At 44.1% G+C, this 18122-nt stretch overlaps 2 protein-coding genes across 5 annotated transcripts in view; one reads left to right on the top strand and one right to left on the bottom strand.

Moving 5' to 3' along the window:
• WEE2 (WEE2 oocyte meiosis inhibiting kinase) overlaps nt 1–17437 on the bottom strand; it is a 34637-nt gene extending 17200 nt beyond the window's left edge. The window contains exons 1-3 of one of the 3 annotated variants that reach the window (XM_070266017.1): nt 17018–17437; nt 11146–11254; nt 69–265 (exon numbers count right to left, since the gene is read on the bottom strand). In XM_070266017.1, coding sequence (XP_070122118.1) covers nt 69–265; nt 11146–11214 — 266 coding nt within the window. In that variant the 5' untranslated portion in view covers nt 11215–11254; nt 17018–17437. Of the gene's footprint in view, nt 1–68; nt 266–1005; nt 1078–5176; nt 6009–11145; nt 11255–17017 lie in introns of those variants that run through there. The other 2 variants (XM_023639844.2, XM_070266018.1) reach the window with 2 other exon arrangements.
• The window catches only part of DENND11 (DENN domain containing 11), a 79557-nt gene that overhangs the window by 21056 nt on the left and 40379 nt on the right, over nt 1–18122 (top strand). Inside the window, exon 1 of one of the 2 annotated variants that reach the window (XM_023639842.2) lies at nt 17523–17853. The exons of the other annotated variant lie outside the window; for it this stretch is intronic. Within the exon in view, the coding sequence (XP_023495610.2) occupies nt 17586–17853 (268 nt within the window). The 5' untranslated portion in view covers nt 17523–17585. Of the gene's footprint in view, nt 1–17522; nt 17854–18122 lie in introns of those variants that run through there. 2 annotated transcript variants of the gene reach the window in all.

Genomic DNA, 18122 nt, shown 5'->3' with positions numbered 1-18122 from the left:
AACACTCTCCCTTCCACTTGACCATAGTAAGATCAGTTCTCAAAAGTCACAGGCAACCGCCTACTTACAGATCTCCTCGGGTTTTCCTCTTGCCACTGGATTGAAGGAATTGTTTTCTATAGGACTCCGGCGTGAAGGGATTAATATTGACCAGAGCTGATGAAGTCATCTCATCTGTGAAGGGAAGAGGTGTGAGCCTCAAATGCTTAGAGCCTTTGGAGGGGAGTTTCCCTGTTGAAGAAATCACCGACTGGCTTAGCCGGCCCTGAATGAGGATGACAAAAGGCAGATCAGAATGGGGTTAGTTAAAAAAAGAAGTTCCATATATCAGTTAGCTAGTTAATATTTGAACCAAAGAACATTATTGCTGAAAGGGGCCTTAGAGGTTATCTGGTTCAGTGCAAACTAGTGGCATTGTAACTGGTCCTCCTATGAAAAATACAGCTTCCCAGTCTACCTCTAGATAGAATAATTCATGGGATCAACACCCATGCTTTTGTTAAGCTACACCCTCTGCACCTAAGCAATTCTGATAACCAGCTATGGAAACCACCAATTCTAGTCCTACCTCCAACTTTTTAAAGATGACATTTAAGCTTAGACAAATGAAAATGACTCTAGAAGACCTGGTCCTTATGTTCACAGAGTATACACTTTAACTTCCCCTTAATTAATCAGTCAAATATTTGTTTCGTGCCCACAAAGTAGCTGATGCTGGGCTAGATGCTGAGGGGCACAGAGGTGAATTCTAGCTCTTAAGGAGCGCAGTCCATTAGTCAGCGGTTCGTCAATGTTTCAGAAATAACCTCTTGTAAGGGAAAGATTTCATAGACTATCTAAACATAAAAGTTGTTTCCAATTTCACTTAAAATGTAGCACCAAATGAGAAGAGCTCCAAGAAGTGGGGTAAAGATATTGAAAGTAATACTCTATGCACTTAAGATTCAAGGCTTTGCAGTGACCATAACTAGCATACCAATAAATAGGAAAATGTGTAAGACTTACCACTCCAAGTGGGGTACAGTGAGAGAACATAGGCCTAAAACTTGGCCAGAATTAAACCAAAGGGCAGAGGGGAGAGGTCAAAGACAGAGAATTCTGATGAGACAGCAGAATGCTATTATGACCTGAGTGTTAGAGGCCAGAGGAATAGCTGTGCTACAGGTGGTCAGGAATACAGCGGTAGACACGGGGGCTGTGATATGACCTCATAGCATAATCATCGTACTGTGAGGCTCTTTCTAAAAGGAGTCTCCTGTTTTAGTAGTCTCTGCCTATGACTTTTCAGTGTAGAAGCAAAAGCTAGATTACAACATGATTCACTACATAAAAATGTAATTAAAGAATGTGAGGCTACAAAGAATGAATATTGAACTTATAAATACTAAATGACTGGTATAAGCAGAAATGAAGGAAGCTATAGAGTACACACAGTAGCCTAACATTTTTTTTTAAGTGAAGAAGACATGTCACTTCCAGAGTCAAGAGTTTTACATCTTAGAGTTTATAGGGTGAACAGCCCCGGGGCTATGTCAGACAAAGCCATCAATGACAAACTGACAATTTTCCTGTAAGTTTATTACAGGAAATTTATTTATTACAAGGGCTGAAATAAAACAGTACTATATAATATTTCTCAGTTGTCACTGTGATTCGGGAAATGAGTTTAGAATTATAGTAAATCATCCTCTGAGAAACAGGTTCTTGTGATGATTATCACATGGAAGGTTAAATGCTTGTATCACATAGGAAACAGTGGAGCACCCACACCTGGAATGCCACCTGTCATCCTGGTTGCCACACCTCAAGGACAACAAAGAGAGCCTAGAAAATTGTCAGATAAAAGGGAGGAAACGTATTCATAAGAGGACAGACAATATGAGAATTCCTAGTCTGGAAATAAGAAGGCTGATAGATTTTGTGAGCTCCACTTATATTATAGGGAAGGATATTCGTTGTATTAATATGGATTTGGGGGCCGGCCCAGTGGTGCAGCAGTTAAGTTCACACATTCTGCTTTGGCAGCCCAGGGTCCACTGGTTTGGATCCCGGCTGCGGACATGGCACCATTCATCAAGCCATGCTGTGGCAGGTGTCCCACATATAAAGTAGAGGAAGATGGGCATGGATGTTAGCTCAGGGCCAGTCTTCCTCAGCAAAAAGAGGAGGATTGGCAGCAGATATTAGCTCAGGGCTGATCTTCCTCAAAAAAATATATATATATGGATTTTATTGCCAGAATAGTAGAATTATGAGTAATCCTTTTGAAACCTAAAAGAACATAGTTTGGGACAAGACTTTTGAAAGGAATTTCATAAGGGTAAAGCAAATTGAAAATTTCTGGGAAGATGACCAGGTTGAGAGTATAAATATATTCCAGAGAGTGTAGTTAATTCCTAAGTAACAGCTCTATTACAGATGACTGGGAGAGAGAAAGGAAACTGAGGGAATAGCTCCTTGACTCTAAGATGGTGAGAGGAGAAGGCAGCAACCTCCCACTGAGAGAGAACATCATAGTGTCTCCAGACTGGGAAAGACTTTAAAGGCCCAGTCAGTACAATTAGGCCCCTGATGCTTGAATCCCTTCTACCATGTTCCTACCAAGTGGTCATTTAGCCACAGGGACCTTACTACCTCCTAAGGAAGCTTTTCTATCTCTAGATAATTCTGCTAGGAAGTACTTCTGGTGCCCTGAAGTCGTTTCACGTGATTTCTGGTCCTATCCCCCGGGCAAGCCTGAACCAAGCCAATCCTTCTTTCTCTGCATCCTTGTCTTTGGCATAACATCTCCAATTATCATTGCCCTGTCCTCTCTCCTCTAACCTGATCCAAACTATGTTCTTCATAAAGTATGTACTTTCTCAGTTGCATTTTCAGTTTCCCTTACAAGGTCTGTTCTCTTCCTGTCCCTCAAATCTTGGCATTTCCAGGATTCCTAACTTGGACCACTTCTCTTCTTATTTTAGCGGTCAAGCTACATGAACGTATCCACGTCCACGGCTTCAACAACTTCCTAAATGCTGATGATATCCAAATATAGATCTCCAACTTAGACTGTCTTCCTGCACTCCAGACCCATTTATCCAATGATTTACACAACGTTTCTGCTTTCTCCAAACCTGTACATACTCTAGTGTCACCTATCTTGATTCAGGCTACCATTTAGGCAAACAAACAAAAAGCCTCAGAGTCACCCTAGATCCCTCCTTTCCCCTGAGCCCCTCCATCGAGTCAGTTGCCAATTCCCAAACATCTCTCAATCTACTGCTGTCCACCACTGTCCTAGTTCAGGACCCCTCCTTTCTCAGCAGATCTATCGTGAATACCACCCTGCCTCCACTATCTCTGCCACTCCATTCCGTCCTTCATATTGAAGGTGATGTTTCAAAAACGCCCCTGCTCAAAACCATGTAAACAGCTCTCAGCACCTTCAGGAGGAAATCTTGATCTACCTCCTGCCTACCCACTCTGGCCTCACTGCCTGCACTCTCTCGTGCCCAGAGCCCTGTCACACGGAATAACATGCAGGTTTCCAGGTGTAGCACAATCTTTCCCCTCCAGAACTTGTAGACACTTGTCCCTTGCCTTGAGTTCTCATTCCCTTCTTCTTTGTCTGGCGAACTCCAACTCATTCTATAAGACTTCTCTCAAACATTGCCTTCTTTGGAAGGGTTTCCCTGATATCATGAGACTTAATTCCTAATTCTTTCTCATCATGCTCTACACTTCTCTAGCATAACTGCTCTGAACTTTAATTATTGTTTCAGTTGTCTTTTAATCTTTATTTTGGGGGCACTTTTTGAAGGCAGTAAGTGGGTGTGCCAGCAGAGGTCTGCCAGTATATCAAGATGTTAAGTTTTAAATGAATAAATGAAATACACAAACCATGTCATGCTCAGAGCCACATTCTCTCAGCCCAGTCTCCACTTAATTTTCAAATATCAAATCCATACCAACTTCCGCTGCCCTTCATATGCTTCCTTCCCTGTTATTTCTTTCCTGATCACTCCACTGAGAAGCAATCAGCTCAGCGAACTCTGACCACTCTTAAAACGCCTATCACATGGTGTCTCTAGGCACATCTCCCCTCTCTCAGAGAGTGTGCCTTATGCTTCTTGCCCACAGTGGATTCTCAAAAAATAAATGGATGATTGATTGGTTGGCTTTGGGACCATTGAAAAACCCACAGATGTACACGTGAGCATATTAAAGTATTTTTCTATGATTCAGACAAGAAGCTTAGTAGTTCCTGGGAGATGTGGTGCCCAACTCAGCAGGTACTAAAGTGACCTGCTGACAGTGACTGTGCTGCAATCAGAAGCACAGATGTTATGATGATGATCTTAAGTACCTCAAGCTGAGCCGACAGAAAGCAGAGCTAATACCAATCCTAAGGCTCACACACCAGTCTATTAGAGGTAACCCTGCCCCAACCCTGGCTTTAATAACGTGAAAGATGTAATAGGAAACCAATCGCAACAAGAATAAAGGAATATGCTAACTATTCAGGACCTTTGCGTATTTGCCATCCTCAGCTTACAAAGAAGTATCAACAAGTGACCTCTTTGCTCACATATAATAAAAGAGTCTGTACTTCACTAGACCAAGGAGAGGAGAGGACTTCCTTCTGGGAAGAGAAGCAGCAAAGAGATATAAATAGGTTCAAAGAATGAATGTGAACATTCTTATATTAGGAAATGTTAGTAAATAATCACATAGAAATACAGCCAGTTGGCTTAATGCAAAGAACAATAGACTAAGACCAAAAGATCAGGGTTCTAGTCCTGTCTCTGCCATTGGCTGACCTAAAAGCCAGCTTCTCTGGAGACCTTGGTTTTCTCATATGTAGAGCTCTGCATGGGTTGGGCTCCACATCTCAATTTTCCTTCCAGTTCCAATGTCTTAACCAGGAAATTTTTTCCCTGCCCAAGACATATTTGTGGCCTATATAGCCGCTGGCACTAGTGGTTTTGAGAAGACAGCTGGCAAGACATTTAATTCTGTTTTCTGGTGACTTTAAACTTCATTTTCACCAATGAATATGTAATTGAGGATATATGCAGCCTGTGAGGCCGATCTATCATATACACATAAATGACTGAGTCCTCTTTATCAGCTGAACTGAAGGAACGCAGATCTTGGCAACCTGGTCCCTCTTCCCCGACAACTTACTTACTTTGGGAGTGAAGGGACTCTCACAGTGTGGCACCTTGCTCCTGGAGTCTGGCTGTGCTGGTGTTTCAGGACATTTGAGAGAGTCTGACACTGGAGTCTTCAACACCTGATCTGGACTCACTTTGTCTCTTTCCTGAAGTGTGTGGAGTTCTTCTATGTTACTAAGGGGAGTCCTGGGAGGTGTAAACTTTGCCTCTGAATCCTGAACTTCAGACTTCTCTGGGGTTTGGCTCTGGGCCTCCCTGCTGTCTTGTGCTTCCTTCTGCCCTTCCTTCTCACTCTCTTCTTCACAATAGGCAAGTTCCTGCTTCAGTTCTTTGTTAATATTGCTGTCAGCCATCTCAGCTAATGAGCTTTACAACACAGGCAAGAAGGCCAATCAGAAGGGCACACTATGGAGCTGCAGAAGTGAGGAGACAGGAACGTAAGCTGGCAAGGCCCACGATTTCAGCCTGCCTTTCCCTCTGCCCACCAACAGCTACGTGGAGGCACGCTGTTCGTTTTCTCCCTTAAGTACCACATGGCTTTAAGAGCGCAGCTTATCCTTATTTCCATTCTAATTAAAGAAAGCTCCAGTAACTCCTTGAGCAATTAAATCCAATTTATGTGTAGAACTCTTCTGGATATCCCTTATAGTCTCCCTGAACCCATGTGTTACAAAAGACTAGTGAGATAGTTGGCCTCCTTTAATTTAGCATGGTTTTAAAAATACCCACTAGCCAATTTGGGAACAAGTCCATTATTGGGAAGAAATTATTTTCAGTCTTTCACATCTACCATCTAGAAATACCACCCTCTCCTCTCTTCCACTCCCCACCTACCCAATGGCTAACGGCAGTTAAATAGAATTCAGCATCACCTGGCTATCATAATGATCCTTAAACAGCCTCTAACACATCTTGGCTGGAGTTCATCTCCCTAATAGAGATGCACCTTAGATCTTTGCCAGACACACCTGCCCTAATTCAGGCACCACCGCTCTCCCCCTACACACACATACCCGCCTACCCCAAGGTATTAGCAGTTAAAGCTTTTAGAGATTGGCACAAAGTTTTAAATAAACTGACAAAAGAAAGGCTAGAAAGATCAGCACCACATAGAAGCAGATATGTATCACTTATAAACGGCCATTACTTTGGCCCCAAATGTCTTATTTTTTAAAATATGTTTTCTTACTGTTTAAATATCTTTAAACACGTTATTCAGTTTCTTTCTCAGAGAGCCCCCATGAGAAGGGTAAAAAACTCTCTGAAGAAAAAAAAGCCACCCCTATCACTTTATAGGAGAACTCATGTGAAAGGCAGTCCATGAAAAAGGAAAATGATATACAATATCCTCCCTGGAGACTCTGGAGGTACTGGACAAGAGGAATTATTTACATGACAAACATGGGCCCCAAGAGAGAGAGGTGCTGAGGATGAGTTTGATCTTGCCTGATACGAGTTCAGTTTCCCTTCTCTTGATAGTCTTTGGTTACCCACTGCCTGTCACCCCTCTTCCATTTTCTCTCTCTTCACCAATCCCTCCACCCCTTTCTCCTCTCTCACTTTTTTCCCATTCCCAATCTAAACTCATGAGGAGGTTAATCCAAATAAAAACTAACTGAGGGGATGTGAAAGTATTTTTTCAGCTAAGAGCTTCTGCTCCAGCTTTTTGTAGGTGTGCACAGCACCCTATCCTCCGCTTGCCCTCCTTTATCCCCTCCTGCCCTCACAAACTTTCCCAAATCTTTCAACAGGGGATAAAATACTGTTCACAGCATGCAGTAGCTCCCTGCTTACTTCTCTCAGAGGTTCAGCATCCCACATGGGCCAAGGACAAGGGAGTCATCCACAGGGAAAGGACGACTTAGAGGTTACCAGTAAAGAAATTACTATTAACTGAGTTTCTGGGCTTGGGAGTGAGTTTCTTGTTCACAAATCGGCAGCCATGTGATATAATTCTTTTGCTACAGCCTTGGTGTTAATCAGTTTTCCATCACAGGCCATGGCTTGTCATTCTTGCCTCTCCAGGCCAGCTGGAGGCTGGCTCTGCCCTCAAGCAGGGTGGGACTAACCCGAGTGTATCACGGACATGCAGGCAGGGCACAGGGGCTAGTTTATTGGGTGTTACCCTGGCAGATCCGGTTGTTTCTTTACCATCAGCCCTGCCTTCTCCCTCTGCCTTGTTAGAATTCCCAATTGCCCTTATTTATCGCTACACTGTCTGCCTAGGGCGGCAACTATGCTGCTGTAATGGTTCAGACCTCATGTCATCAGCAGTGGCTCTCTTAGAAATTTGCACCATTCACCTTCCATGTATTGCCCCGAGCGGATGATTGCGGCTGAGCCTTCGTAATAAGAAAAGGTATAATAACAAGTCCAAAAAAGATACTCCCAATTTGGAAAATAAAATAAAGATAATTGAGGAGTTGCTGACATTGATGGCCCAAGGGGATCTCTGGAGGCGCACATTTTGCCTCTGGCCCACAGCCTCACTATTTTTGGTGTCATGCTTTACTCTGTGTTCTTAGTCTCTTTACATTATGAAAAATTCCCTCTTTGCTTCAGCGCATCTTAATACCTCGGGCATCCATCCCAGGCAAAAAGTGTCACATCATAGTTGAGATGAAGTATCAGAAGGGGAACCCATGTAATCTGTGGCAATAAGAGGAAAAGGGGGGTATTTTTCCCCTAATACCCGACACATATTGGGTCATTTTTGAATGGACTTGGGGAAATAAAATTAATATACCTCAGGGCTTTTTTCTTTTTTTTTTAAAGATTGGCACCTGAGCTAACAACTGTTGCCAATCTTCTTTTTTTTTTCTGCTTTATCTCCCCAAACCCCCCCTGTACACAGTTGTATATCTTAGTTGCATGTCCTTCTAGTTGTGGGATGTGGGACACCGCCTCAACGTGGCCTGATGAGTGGTGCCATGTCCGCGCCCAGGATTCGAACCCTGGGCCGCCGCAGCAGAGCATGTGAACTTAACCACTCGGCCACGGGGCCGGCCCCTAATATATCTCAGTTTTGTTTAAAATAGTCAGTATTTGACTTTTTAAAACTTTGAATATTTTTCTCATTGTAGCAGGGGTTGCTGCACTGGGGGAAAGCAATGTTCCCAGGAGTAAGATGTGCAAGGAGGAAGCCAGCTTTCCATCTCAGGGCTGAGTTCCTTAAACCGTGTGTTGAGGGTAGCTCTCCTCCTGCAGACACTGATGAGGATTTTAGGCTGGTTAATTTTAAAACTGCAGATGAGAAGCAGGCTCCGGGGAGTGGAGTTTGCTCGCCCTTTGTTGGGAGGCATTTACATTTGTAGGGGAAACCTCGGACTGTGGGGTTGCCTCCCTCTCTGTGCCAGGAAGAAGGGAGATGACCTTGTCTCTGGAAGCTCTTAATCAATGCCAAAGGCAAGAACTTAAGTTGGTTACTGTCTGGCAACCTCATGTAACTGATTTAGGGTGGTGGCTTCTGGCCTTTACTTAATCCGATTTGATTCTTATCTAAGAGTTGTGGGACCACCCAATGGCCAGACCCCACCTGCACTGATACCATTTTAACTTTTTTTCATGTTCTTTCCTTTGTCTTGTAAAGAGATGGCTCACATACCTATGCCTTAAATTTAGCCTTACTCTCTACCCATGTTTGCAGCAGAAGTGGTGGCAGCAGCACCTCCTCCTGCCCGTGGGCCCTGTCCCCACGCAGCAGCTCTGACTGCCCATGGGTCCTGTCCCCATGCTATTCCACACTATTCTCTAAATAAAAGAGCACTACTGCCAGATCTTGAGAGTCCAAGAATTCTTTCTTTCAACTCCTCGGCTCACCGACCCCGCATCAACACTGCTGAGTGACGAGAAAGTTCCTAGACTCAGAGCTCCCCTCTGACCAAACCTAGGTTCTGAGGCCTTTGAAACACTGATGGTAAGGACAGAAGCAGGAAAATCCAACTATTCAAATCGGTTTTGCAAGAGATGGAAACTTACATTCACCTTTGGGGTAGACTGTTCCTTTGCCAAAGTAAAGCTAAGCCCATGGAAAATGAGATATTTGTTTGAGAGTCTGTTGCTTCTAAGAAGGACATGCTAGCCTGAGTGTCCTCTCAGTCAGGAGAACCATAAAAAATGGTTGAACAAGCCAAGATGAAGCTCTACCACATTATTAAGGTTGAGTCATTCCAGTCTCTGAAAAGGATACTGACGTTGGATTATGGTATGTTTGATGGCACTGCTGCATTGGGAACCATTGGGGGGGCTGGTTTCCTAAGCTAGAAATGGACCTTTTTACTGTTAGGCTTCCTGAGAAGCTGGCAGATTCTAGCACAGGAAGTGAAGACTTGAAGAGGGCTTAGGATGAAAGTGACTCTCTGGGCCTCCAGACTGTTGGGCCTGGACTCTGAAGTCCCGAGACAAACTTGAGGGAACTCCAGGGTGGTAGAGAAGAAAAGTTGGCCTTTATCTCCAGAACGTGCCCTGCAGAGACAACAGTGCCCTTCTCAGGGTTCTCAGACAAGGGCCTGCGGGCCTCGTCAACATGTGAACAAGTCACCTCCAGCCCAGAGGAAACTAGAGCACCAGGCAATGATATCTCTAAGGTCCCCACCTGCTTCAACCCTGTATTCTTCCTTGTCCTTATTTTGCTCAGTCTCTCATCACAGCCAGAAGTGTCGCTTCAACCCCACAGGGGAAAGTTTGCAGTAACGTAGAGAAAAGCTGGATATGTTCATCACCAACATATCATTGCCAGCTCCCTGGACAGACCCATCAGCAGTGGTGACAGTGAGCAGGTGCAGATTGGTGCAGCTGCCCTGGGCATGGACCACTGCAGCAGGGGTCTCAGGTGCTCCTGACTCCTAACAGCTCTCTTCCTATGACGAGCGTGGTCAGCAAAGCCAGGAGCCTTGAAGGGGACTGTCTCCTGATCTCCTCCCACCACCAAGAGAGCGTGCACAGAAGCAGTCACCTGTCACAGTGAATTTAGCAATAATTATATAAATCATTAACAGTAATCATTAACACTACTTTATATTTGGCCACCACATCTCTCCTCTCAAAGTGCTTGCACCTCTGTGTCTACCGAGTGGCATTGCTAGCAGAACAGAATTCCAAGGAAAGATTGTGGGCCACGTAAGGTAAAGCCTGGAGGTCATTTTAAAGCCTAGGAGTCTATCATTAATACTTTTCTTGTTTGTTTTGCTTTTTCTTGTGGAAATGTTCAAACCTACCAAAAGTAGAGAAAATATAGTATAGTGAGTCCTAATATACCAATACGTAGCTTCAAACATTATGGGCAGTTTTACAATCTGGTTTCATTTATATCTGCAACTTTGTTGGGGTGGGAGCTGGGGTATTTTAAAGCAAATCTCTGATAACATGTCCTTTCAGCCATGAATACTTCAGTGCCGTTAGTAAAACCCTTAGATCAATCTATTAATTTGAAATCTATTATAAATCTATGTGATAAATAAATCAGATTCTAGTGAATGCTTCTGTTGCCAAAGTTTCCCATTTGCTAGAACTAGAGGATATTCATCAAAATAGCTGTTATAACAGAGACACACTACTTGTCCACTCAGAAGACACAGTATTCTTCTTAGGACCGGAACAGAGTTCTAGCCTGATATCCCAGTAATTTAGAGATTGCTGATGTACTGCCCATACTTTAAGGAGCAGATTTTTTAAAACTCCTGTAGACTCATTAGTCTGATCTTTCCTCTATTAGCCACAGTTGGGAGAATCTATATGGCATTTGGCCATTCCCAGATTCTGTAAAGTTAGAGCAGGTAATGGGCTGCCTCTGTGACCTAGTCCAAGGCCAGAACCGCAGGCACAGAGATGAGACCTCTGTCTCTGTCTCTTTCTCTCTCTCGCTCTCTCTCACACACACACACACACACTCTCTCTCTCTCACTGCTTTAATAGGAAGAAATTAGTAGCGATGGAAAAGACTCCTTCTAAGAGCTGGATCTGTTGTTCCTCAATCTTGACTTACTCTCTCTGCTCCAAGGGGTGGGCTCTGGAAGTCACAAGTAGTTTGGTCAAACATCAGCGTCTTCTTCATACTGCTAATCAATTACAAGATCCCCACAGTGAAGTTTTACCTTCATAAAATGAAACAAAACAAAGCAAACTTTTAAGGATTTTTTAAAGTGTGATAAAGAATTAAAGCTCTTCCACTAAAGGTAACCTCCAGAAGTTCTAAAGACAGAAACTGTCAAAAGTGGTTGTCTCTAAGGAGAGAGAGTGGGAATGGGGGTTGGAGGAGAAGAAATTGCTCCTCATTATATGTCCTGCGTGCAATTTGATTATTTAATCTTTGCCATGGATATCTACTTATTAAAATGTTTAAAATAATGTCTAAAAATCAAGTGAATGAATATATACATATATGTATTTTTTAAACTGGTCCATAAAGTGCCTCAGTCACTTCGCTCACTCACCTTCATCTCTTGACCTCTAAACTCTGGACGTCCCTGGGCTCAGTCCCCTAGACTTTTCTCTGTCCTGTTCTGTACACTCACTTGCTTGGAGTATTGTCCAGCCCATAGCTTTAAACCCTGTCTGTAATCTGCTGACCTCTGAATTCATATGTGCATCACAGTCCTGTCTCTTGAACTTCAGATGTGCAGCTGCCCAGTCAAATCTCCCTCTGGATGTGCACCAGGCATCTCAATTTTAGCATGTCTGAAACCAAACTCCTGATCTTTCTGATCAAACCCACTCCTGCTGCAATTTTTTCATTTCTTGGTAAATGGAAACATGCCAAAAATCTGTGAGTAATCATTGACCACTCTGTTTCTCTGCAACCCTGCATCCAATCTGTGAGAAATCCTTTCAGTTCTATTATTATCTCTTACCTGGAGGCAACAGCCTCCTCCTAATGGCATCCCCTGCTTTCCTCCTGGTCTTTCTGCAGCCTGTTTCCATCCAGTATCCAAAGGGATCCTTTTCAAAGGATCCTGTGCTCAGATCCTGCAGGACCTCCCATTTCACACACAACCTGTCTGCCTCCTGCCATTCCCCCTCGTTCATTCTGCTCTGGTCTCTTCACTGTTCCTCCAGATGCCAAAATCTTGCCTCACACGCCTCACTCACCCTGTCGCTTCCTCCAGGTGGCTGCTTACAGGTCACAGACTGGAGAGATCTTCCCTGACAACTTCAGATAGTACCATCCTCATTCTCTGGCCCCTTACCCTGTTTCATATTTCTTCACAGCACTTATCACTACATCATATATCATATATTTAATGGCTCATTTTTAAAATTGTCTGTTTCCCCTGTGCCATCCCCAGTAGAATCTGGATCCCATGAGGACAGGGACTTAACTTTTGTCTGATGCTGTATTTCCATTACCTGGAATAGGGCTTGTCACACAGTAGGTGCTGTGAATCAAAGTGCATGCTGTGCATTCTGTCTGTCCCCATGATGGACACTACTGCAGAATGGATACCTTTTATGAGGTTTCAAGTTTTTAATATTCAACTCTAGTGCAAATTTCAGAGGCCTAAAAGGGAGGGATGTGTTGATTTTAAATAACTTAGTTTTGTTTTTTGGGGTTTTTTTTGGTGAGGAAGATTGTCTCTGAGCTAATATCCGTGCCAGTCTTCCTCTATTTTATATATGGGACACTGCCCCAGTATGTTGATGAGCAGTGTGTAGGTCCATGCCCAGGATCTGAACCCCAGGTCACCAAAGCAGAGCTCGCAAACTTAACCACTACCCAATGGGGCCGGCCCCAAGAATTACATATTTACTGAAGAAGAATCAATGTCTTTATATCACTAAGCCAATTTATTCTCTCTGCCAGGTAGGAATAGGTGGCCCTGCTTCCGTGATCAATCTGCATAATTAGTTAACCAAGGCAAATCCTAGTGGTCCAGACAGGAGTCCAGACTGTGGGACAAGCTGAGGTGTAATGGGTGAAATTAAGTCAGTGAGTGGAAGACATGAAGAAACGAATCTTCCTAATGGTCTGAGGAGTATCTGCACCCTTATCTGGCCCATGAACTTAAGTCCTGCAGTCAAATACTGAAAGGACCCAAAGCCCAGAGACATCCTGGGGTATCCGATCTGTTCCAGACTTCCAACTTCCTAACATTTATTTTATACATTAGACCACACTGGCTATAATGTCAGTCCCGTCTGCATTGGTATTTCCCTTCACTCTTCCCAAATCATCTGTGCTGCAGGCACTTGTTGGTGTAACCCACGTTGAAAGCACAGTAAATACCACAGAGGCTGTGCTCAGGTTGAGCCACAAATGGTGTAGGGATTAATAAAATGGAATGTGTATTCAAAATTACTAAGTTATTGGGGCTGGCCCCATGGCCGAGTGGTTAAGTTTGTGTGCTCCACTTCAGTGGCCCAGAGTTTTGCCAGTTCGGATCCTGGGCGTGGACATGGCACCACTCGTCAGGCCATGCTGAAGCGGTGTCTCACATAGCACAACCAGAAGGACCTGCAACTAGAATATACAACTATGTACTGGGGGGCTTTGGGAAGAAGAAGGAAAAAAAAGAAGATTGGCAACAGAGGTTAGCTCAGGTGTCAACCTTAAAGAAAAAAACGTAATTCTCATGCAGTTTGAATGAAAAAAACTCACATTTTTTTGAAACTGGATAAAATGACTTTAAATGTCACATGGAAAACTAATTGTGAGAAATAGCTGAAGATGTAAAAAAAAAAAAAGAGTAAAGAAAAAAGACTACCTCTCCTAGAAATCAAACTTGAAGTTATATATATATATATATGAAATATATATATGTAATTAGTGTAGTACTAGTGTAAGTATAAACAGGTCAATGGCAAAGAATAATAGATTAATAAATATCAGTAATATAATATTGTACTTTAAAGGGGAATCATAAATCATTTTTCAATAAAAAAATTTAGAGTCTCACTTCATCATCTCACATATCAATATAAACACTGAACAGATTATGTGGAAAATGAATCTATAAATAACTAGAAGAAAATAAAAGTGAATGTTGGTCAAATTTCTGGGTGGGACCCAACTTTCTAAATGTCAAAGCAACATAAGAAATCGCAGAAAGTTTGACTACATAAAATTTAGAACATCTATATTTCATAAAGCAATTAAGCAGCATTGAAACCACACATAAATTGGAAATGATATAACAAGAAGCATGCCAGACGAAAGATTAATATTCATACTGCATAAAGAACTCATGCAAATTGATAACAAGAGCATGAAGACCCCAAAGGATCAGTGAGCAAAAGGTATCATGAAAAGACAACGGACTGAAGAGGAAGCATAAATCACCAACACGTATTTTGAAATCATGATCAGATTCACTCAAAAAACATTAACTTAAAACAAAATGCCATTTTCACCTAACAAATTGGCAAAAAATATTTTAAATGGCAATATCTAACTGGGACAAGAGTGAAATAAAATTGATGCCCTTATACACTTGTGAATCAACAATTTGCCAATCAAGAACCTGAAAGAACATGAATACGTTTTAACCCCGTATTGCCACTCTTGGCAATCTGTCATAAGTCAGCAACCTGATTGGCTGATGGTGCTTGCCCTGCCTGTCACCCCTTCTTCTGTATTTCATATCTTGCCTGGTAGCTGCCTCCTCTGCTCAGCTGTAAGCCTGTGAGAAGGGATGTCTGTCTTTTTCACAGCTGCCCCAGTACTGTGCACAGGGCTTGGCATGTAATAGGTACCTAGTGTTAGTTCAGAGTGAAATTTGGCCAACACTTTAGGCCCAAGAAACAAGGGAAAGCCTTGATTGTCCAACAATGAGAGGAAGAATGGTTAAGTAAATTTTCAAACATAACATACAATGGAAACCATTAAAATGCATATAAAAAGTTTCTAATAGGATGGCATAGCATTCATGGTATGATGCTAAGGAAAAAAGTGAATATAAAATTGATATACAGTATGATTTCAACATACGAACACAGACAAGAAAAACATCTAAATCTAACATCTATTTCAAAATATACCATTATTTTTACATGCTACTAAGAATAAAAAATCTCCAAGACAGGGAGTCTGATATGATACCCCATATACAACTGCCAAATAAACCTTCCACGCAGAGAGGGCCAGGCGAGGAAACTTGCTTGTCTCAACTTTGTCACTGGGTGGAGGGAGGAAAAAAGTCACCTAAGAATTTGAACTATAAGCCAGTGTTCACGCTAGCTTGTATTTTGAATTCACACTACCAAAGAACCTCAAGCAGAGAATTTAACTCAAAATAGTCTCAGGTTGGTGTTGCCTCCAGACGGCTGACAAGAGCAAACACCAATCTCTTCTGTGAGAACTTGACCTCAGTGGGGCTGGCACTGATTATGAGTTGCCATAGTAATGTTAAATGAAAAATTTTGCATCCTAGAATTGATGAAATAGGCTAAGCAAAATCTTAACAGTAGCCAACTCAGTGATGAGATTATAGATCAAAAATACTTTTTTATAATGCATTTTATATACATTATACTTTTACATAAATAATGTAGGTATATTTTTTATAATGTATTTTATATAATGTAGATATTTATTATTTTGGAAAGTAAAATAATTTTTTTATTTTAAAATTTAGACATATGGGGTTCTAGGGGAACACATTTAAAAATATAACGTTATCCTGGCATCTCTGAATGTGATTGCCTCTTCATTCCTTCTTGCCCTTCACAGTAGTTCCCCATCAGAGCTATTCTAATAGCTAAATTCAGTTAGTTACCTTCCTATCATCTTGGGAAATTCAGTAGACACAGAAACGATAAATCCAATGGTCAGATATAGAGCCTCTTTCAGACTGTGAATGTCTAAGAGGGGTTTCATCACCATCGTTAACATTTGTGAGCACCTCCTATGTGCAAGATACTAGGTTAAACCTGGCGAGAGGGGCCAGTTGTACAGAGGTCTACGTCTCTACTTTCGTTTGCTTGGGTGAAAAATATTTATTGAGTACCTGTTATGCAAGGCACTAGGAATCTGAAGATAGATGTGGTGGCCGGTGAGCTAAAACACACACATAAATGAAGACTGGAAAAGGCTTTTAGGATTCGGACATTTCAGTCTTCTGTTTATATAGCAAATTGATTTTGATTGGGACGGAGATTATGAGTTTATTTCCTGGTATATATACAGCTTGAAGGTATTAAACTAGGGGGTGTGTGTGGGGTGGTGGTGGGGGGGGGAGTTCACTCAAAAGGAAGTCAGTCCTTCAGGGGAGAAAAGAGAAAAGTGAGACCTAAAGCTGATGGCTTTGGAAATTGATTAAGGATGTTCTATTAGCCTCCATCTATATTTTAACATAACACTTTGAGTGCCTCAACCATTGGGGTAAATCTAGTAGTTGAGTAATCAGAGGAGGTGGGAATAAGAAATAGGCATAGCCGTTAAAATAGTGAGAAGGAATGAGATGAGGAGAAAGACTTGTTCAGATATCCAATTCATCCAAGGTTCAGGAAGTCCTGGCAGTTTGCCTGTTCCCAGAAAAACCCAGTGGATTTATGCACTAGGTGTTAGCCAGGGGACATTTATGAAGATTCATATCCCATGTGCCAGACATGCGATGATATAATTTAATCTCTCTTCCCAAGGAGATAATCAATGACTGCCCAAGGCTGCTGCTTCCAGCCCAAAATCTATGATATAACAATAAAGAATCTATTTATGCAGCATTGTACCCTAAAGAATCGGGACTGCTTTGATCTTTTATATATTTAGTTCAACCCCCTCCTGGCAACGGCGAGTGACCATCCGTCATCTCTGAAGACTTAGTCACTGAAATGGATGGGGAGCCCCAGGCAGGGTCCAGGAAGGCCAGGGCCAGGGCACTCTCCAGCTTACTCAAGGGCACACCAGACCGGGTTGTACGTACACAACGACTCCAGGCCAGACACCAAGTTCACAGCTTCAGGAGACCAGGCCACATCTCAAACCCAAACAACGCCCTGCAGCCAGGGCTCCCCACTTCTGCTTCACTTCCCAGCACAGCGGTAGCACTGGCCACACACCCAGCATTATGTAATACGTATCCGTCACGGCCCATATGACCAGGGGACTTTCAGAAATAATGGGTGGCGTATAAAAATCCACAGTGGTCCAGTTATCCCACCGAATCCTAGGTGAGAAGGCATCTCAACCCAGGCACAGGTAGATCCAGGTGGATGCGCGTCCTTTCACCACACGTTTTCTATACACGAGAACACACACGCATCCCTGAATCCCAAATAAGGCACGCAGTTCCGCGAAACCTGCTGGGAGGACGCCTTCCCGGCGCGAGCGGAAAGTCGGCTCCGGGGGCGGGGCGGCCCGGCGCAGGTGCGGGCCGTGGGGCGCGGAGGCGCGGCGCGAGCGCGGAGCCCGGCGGCCGGCCGGCGAGGGGAGTTCCCGCAGCACGCCCCTGCGCCCGCCCCTCGCCGCCCGCGGCTCCTCCTCGCTTCGCCATGGTGGAGCGGGGAGACGCGGCGCCGCTGCTGCGCTGGGCCGAGGGCCCCGCCGTCTCCCCGCCGCAGGCCCCGGAGCTGCAGGCTGGAGGCCGGGGCTGGGGCAGCGGCGGGGGCGGCCGGCCGGCCGCAGAGCCGCCGAGGCGGCGGGAGCGCGAGGAGCTGGGTCCCTCCGAGGTGCTGCTGCAGCCCGGGCGCCTAGGGCTGGGCGACGTGGAGGAGGACCAGGTGGTGGCCGTGTTTGTGGTCACCTTCGATCCCCGCTCGGGTGAGAGCCGCTCGGGGACCTGGGGCGGGGAGAGGGTCCCCCCTACCCCTGGGCTTCGGGGGCGGCGGGGGAGGGGCTCGCTGTGCGCGCACCCGCACCCACACACCTGCACCCCACCCCGCCGGCTGGCTCCCGGGGAGACTGCAGAGTGCCCTCGCCAGGTCTGGGCGCGGGACCCGTGGCTTTGTTCCCTGCGCCCTCCGACCGCCCTCTCCTGTCCGTCCCTCTGCTTCTCAGCAGATCCGCCTTCCGCGCGCCCATCCTCAGCC

The sequence above is a fragment of the Equus caballus genome, chromosome 4 (assembly GCF_041296265.1).
Source record: "Equus caballus isolate H_3958 breed thoroughbred chromosome 4, TB-T2T, whole genome shotgun sequence".
Classification (NCBI taxonomy): domain Eukaryota; kingdom Metazoa; phylum Chordata; class Mammalia; order Perissodactyla; family Equidae; genus Equus; species Equus caballus.
This window is presented reverse-complemented; position numbering and strand designations above follow the sequence as displayed.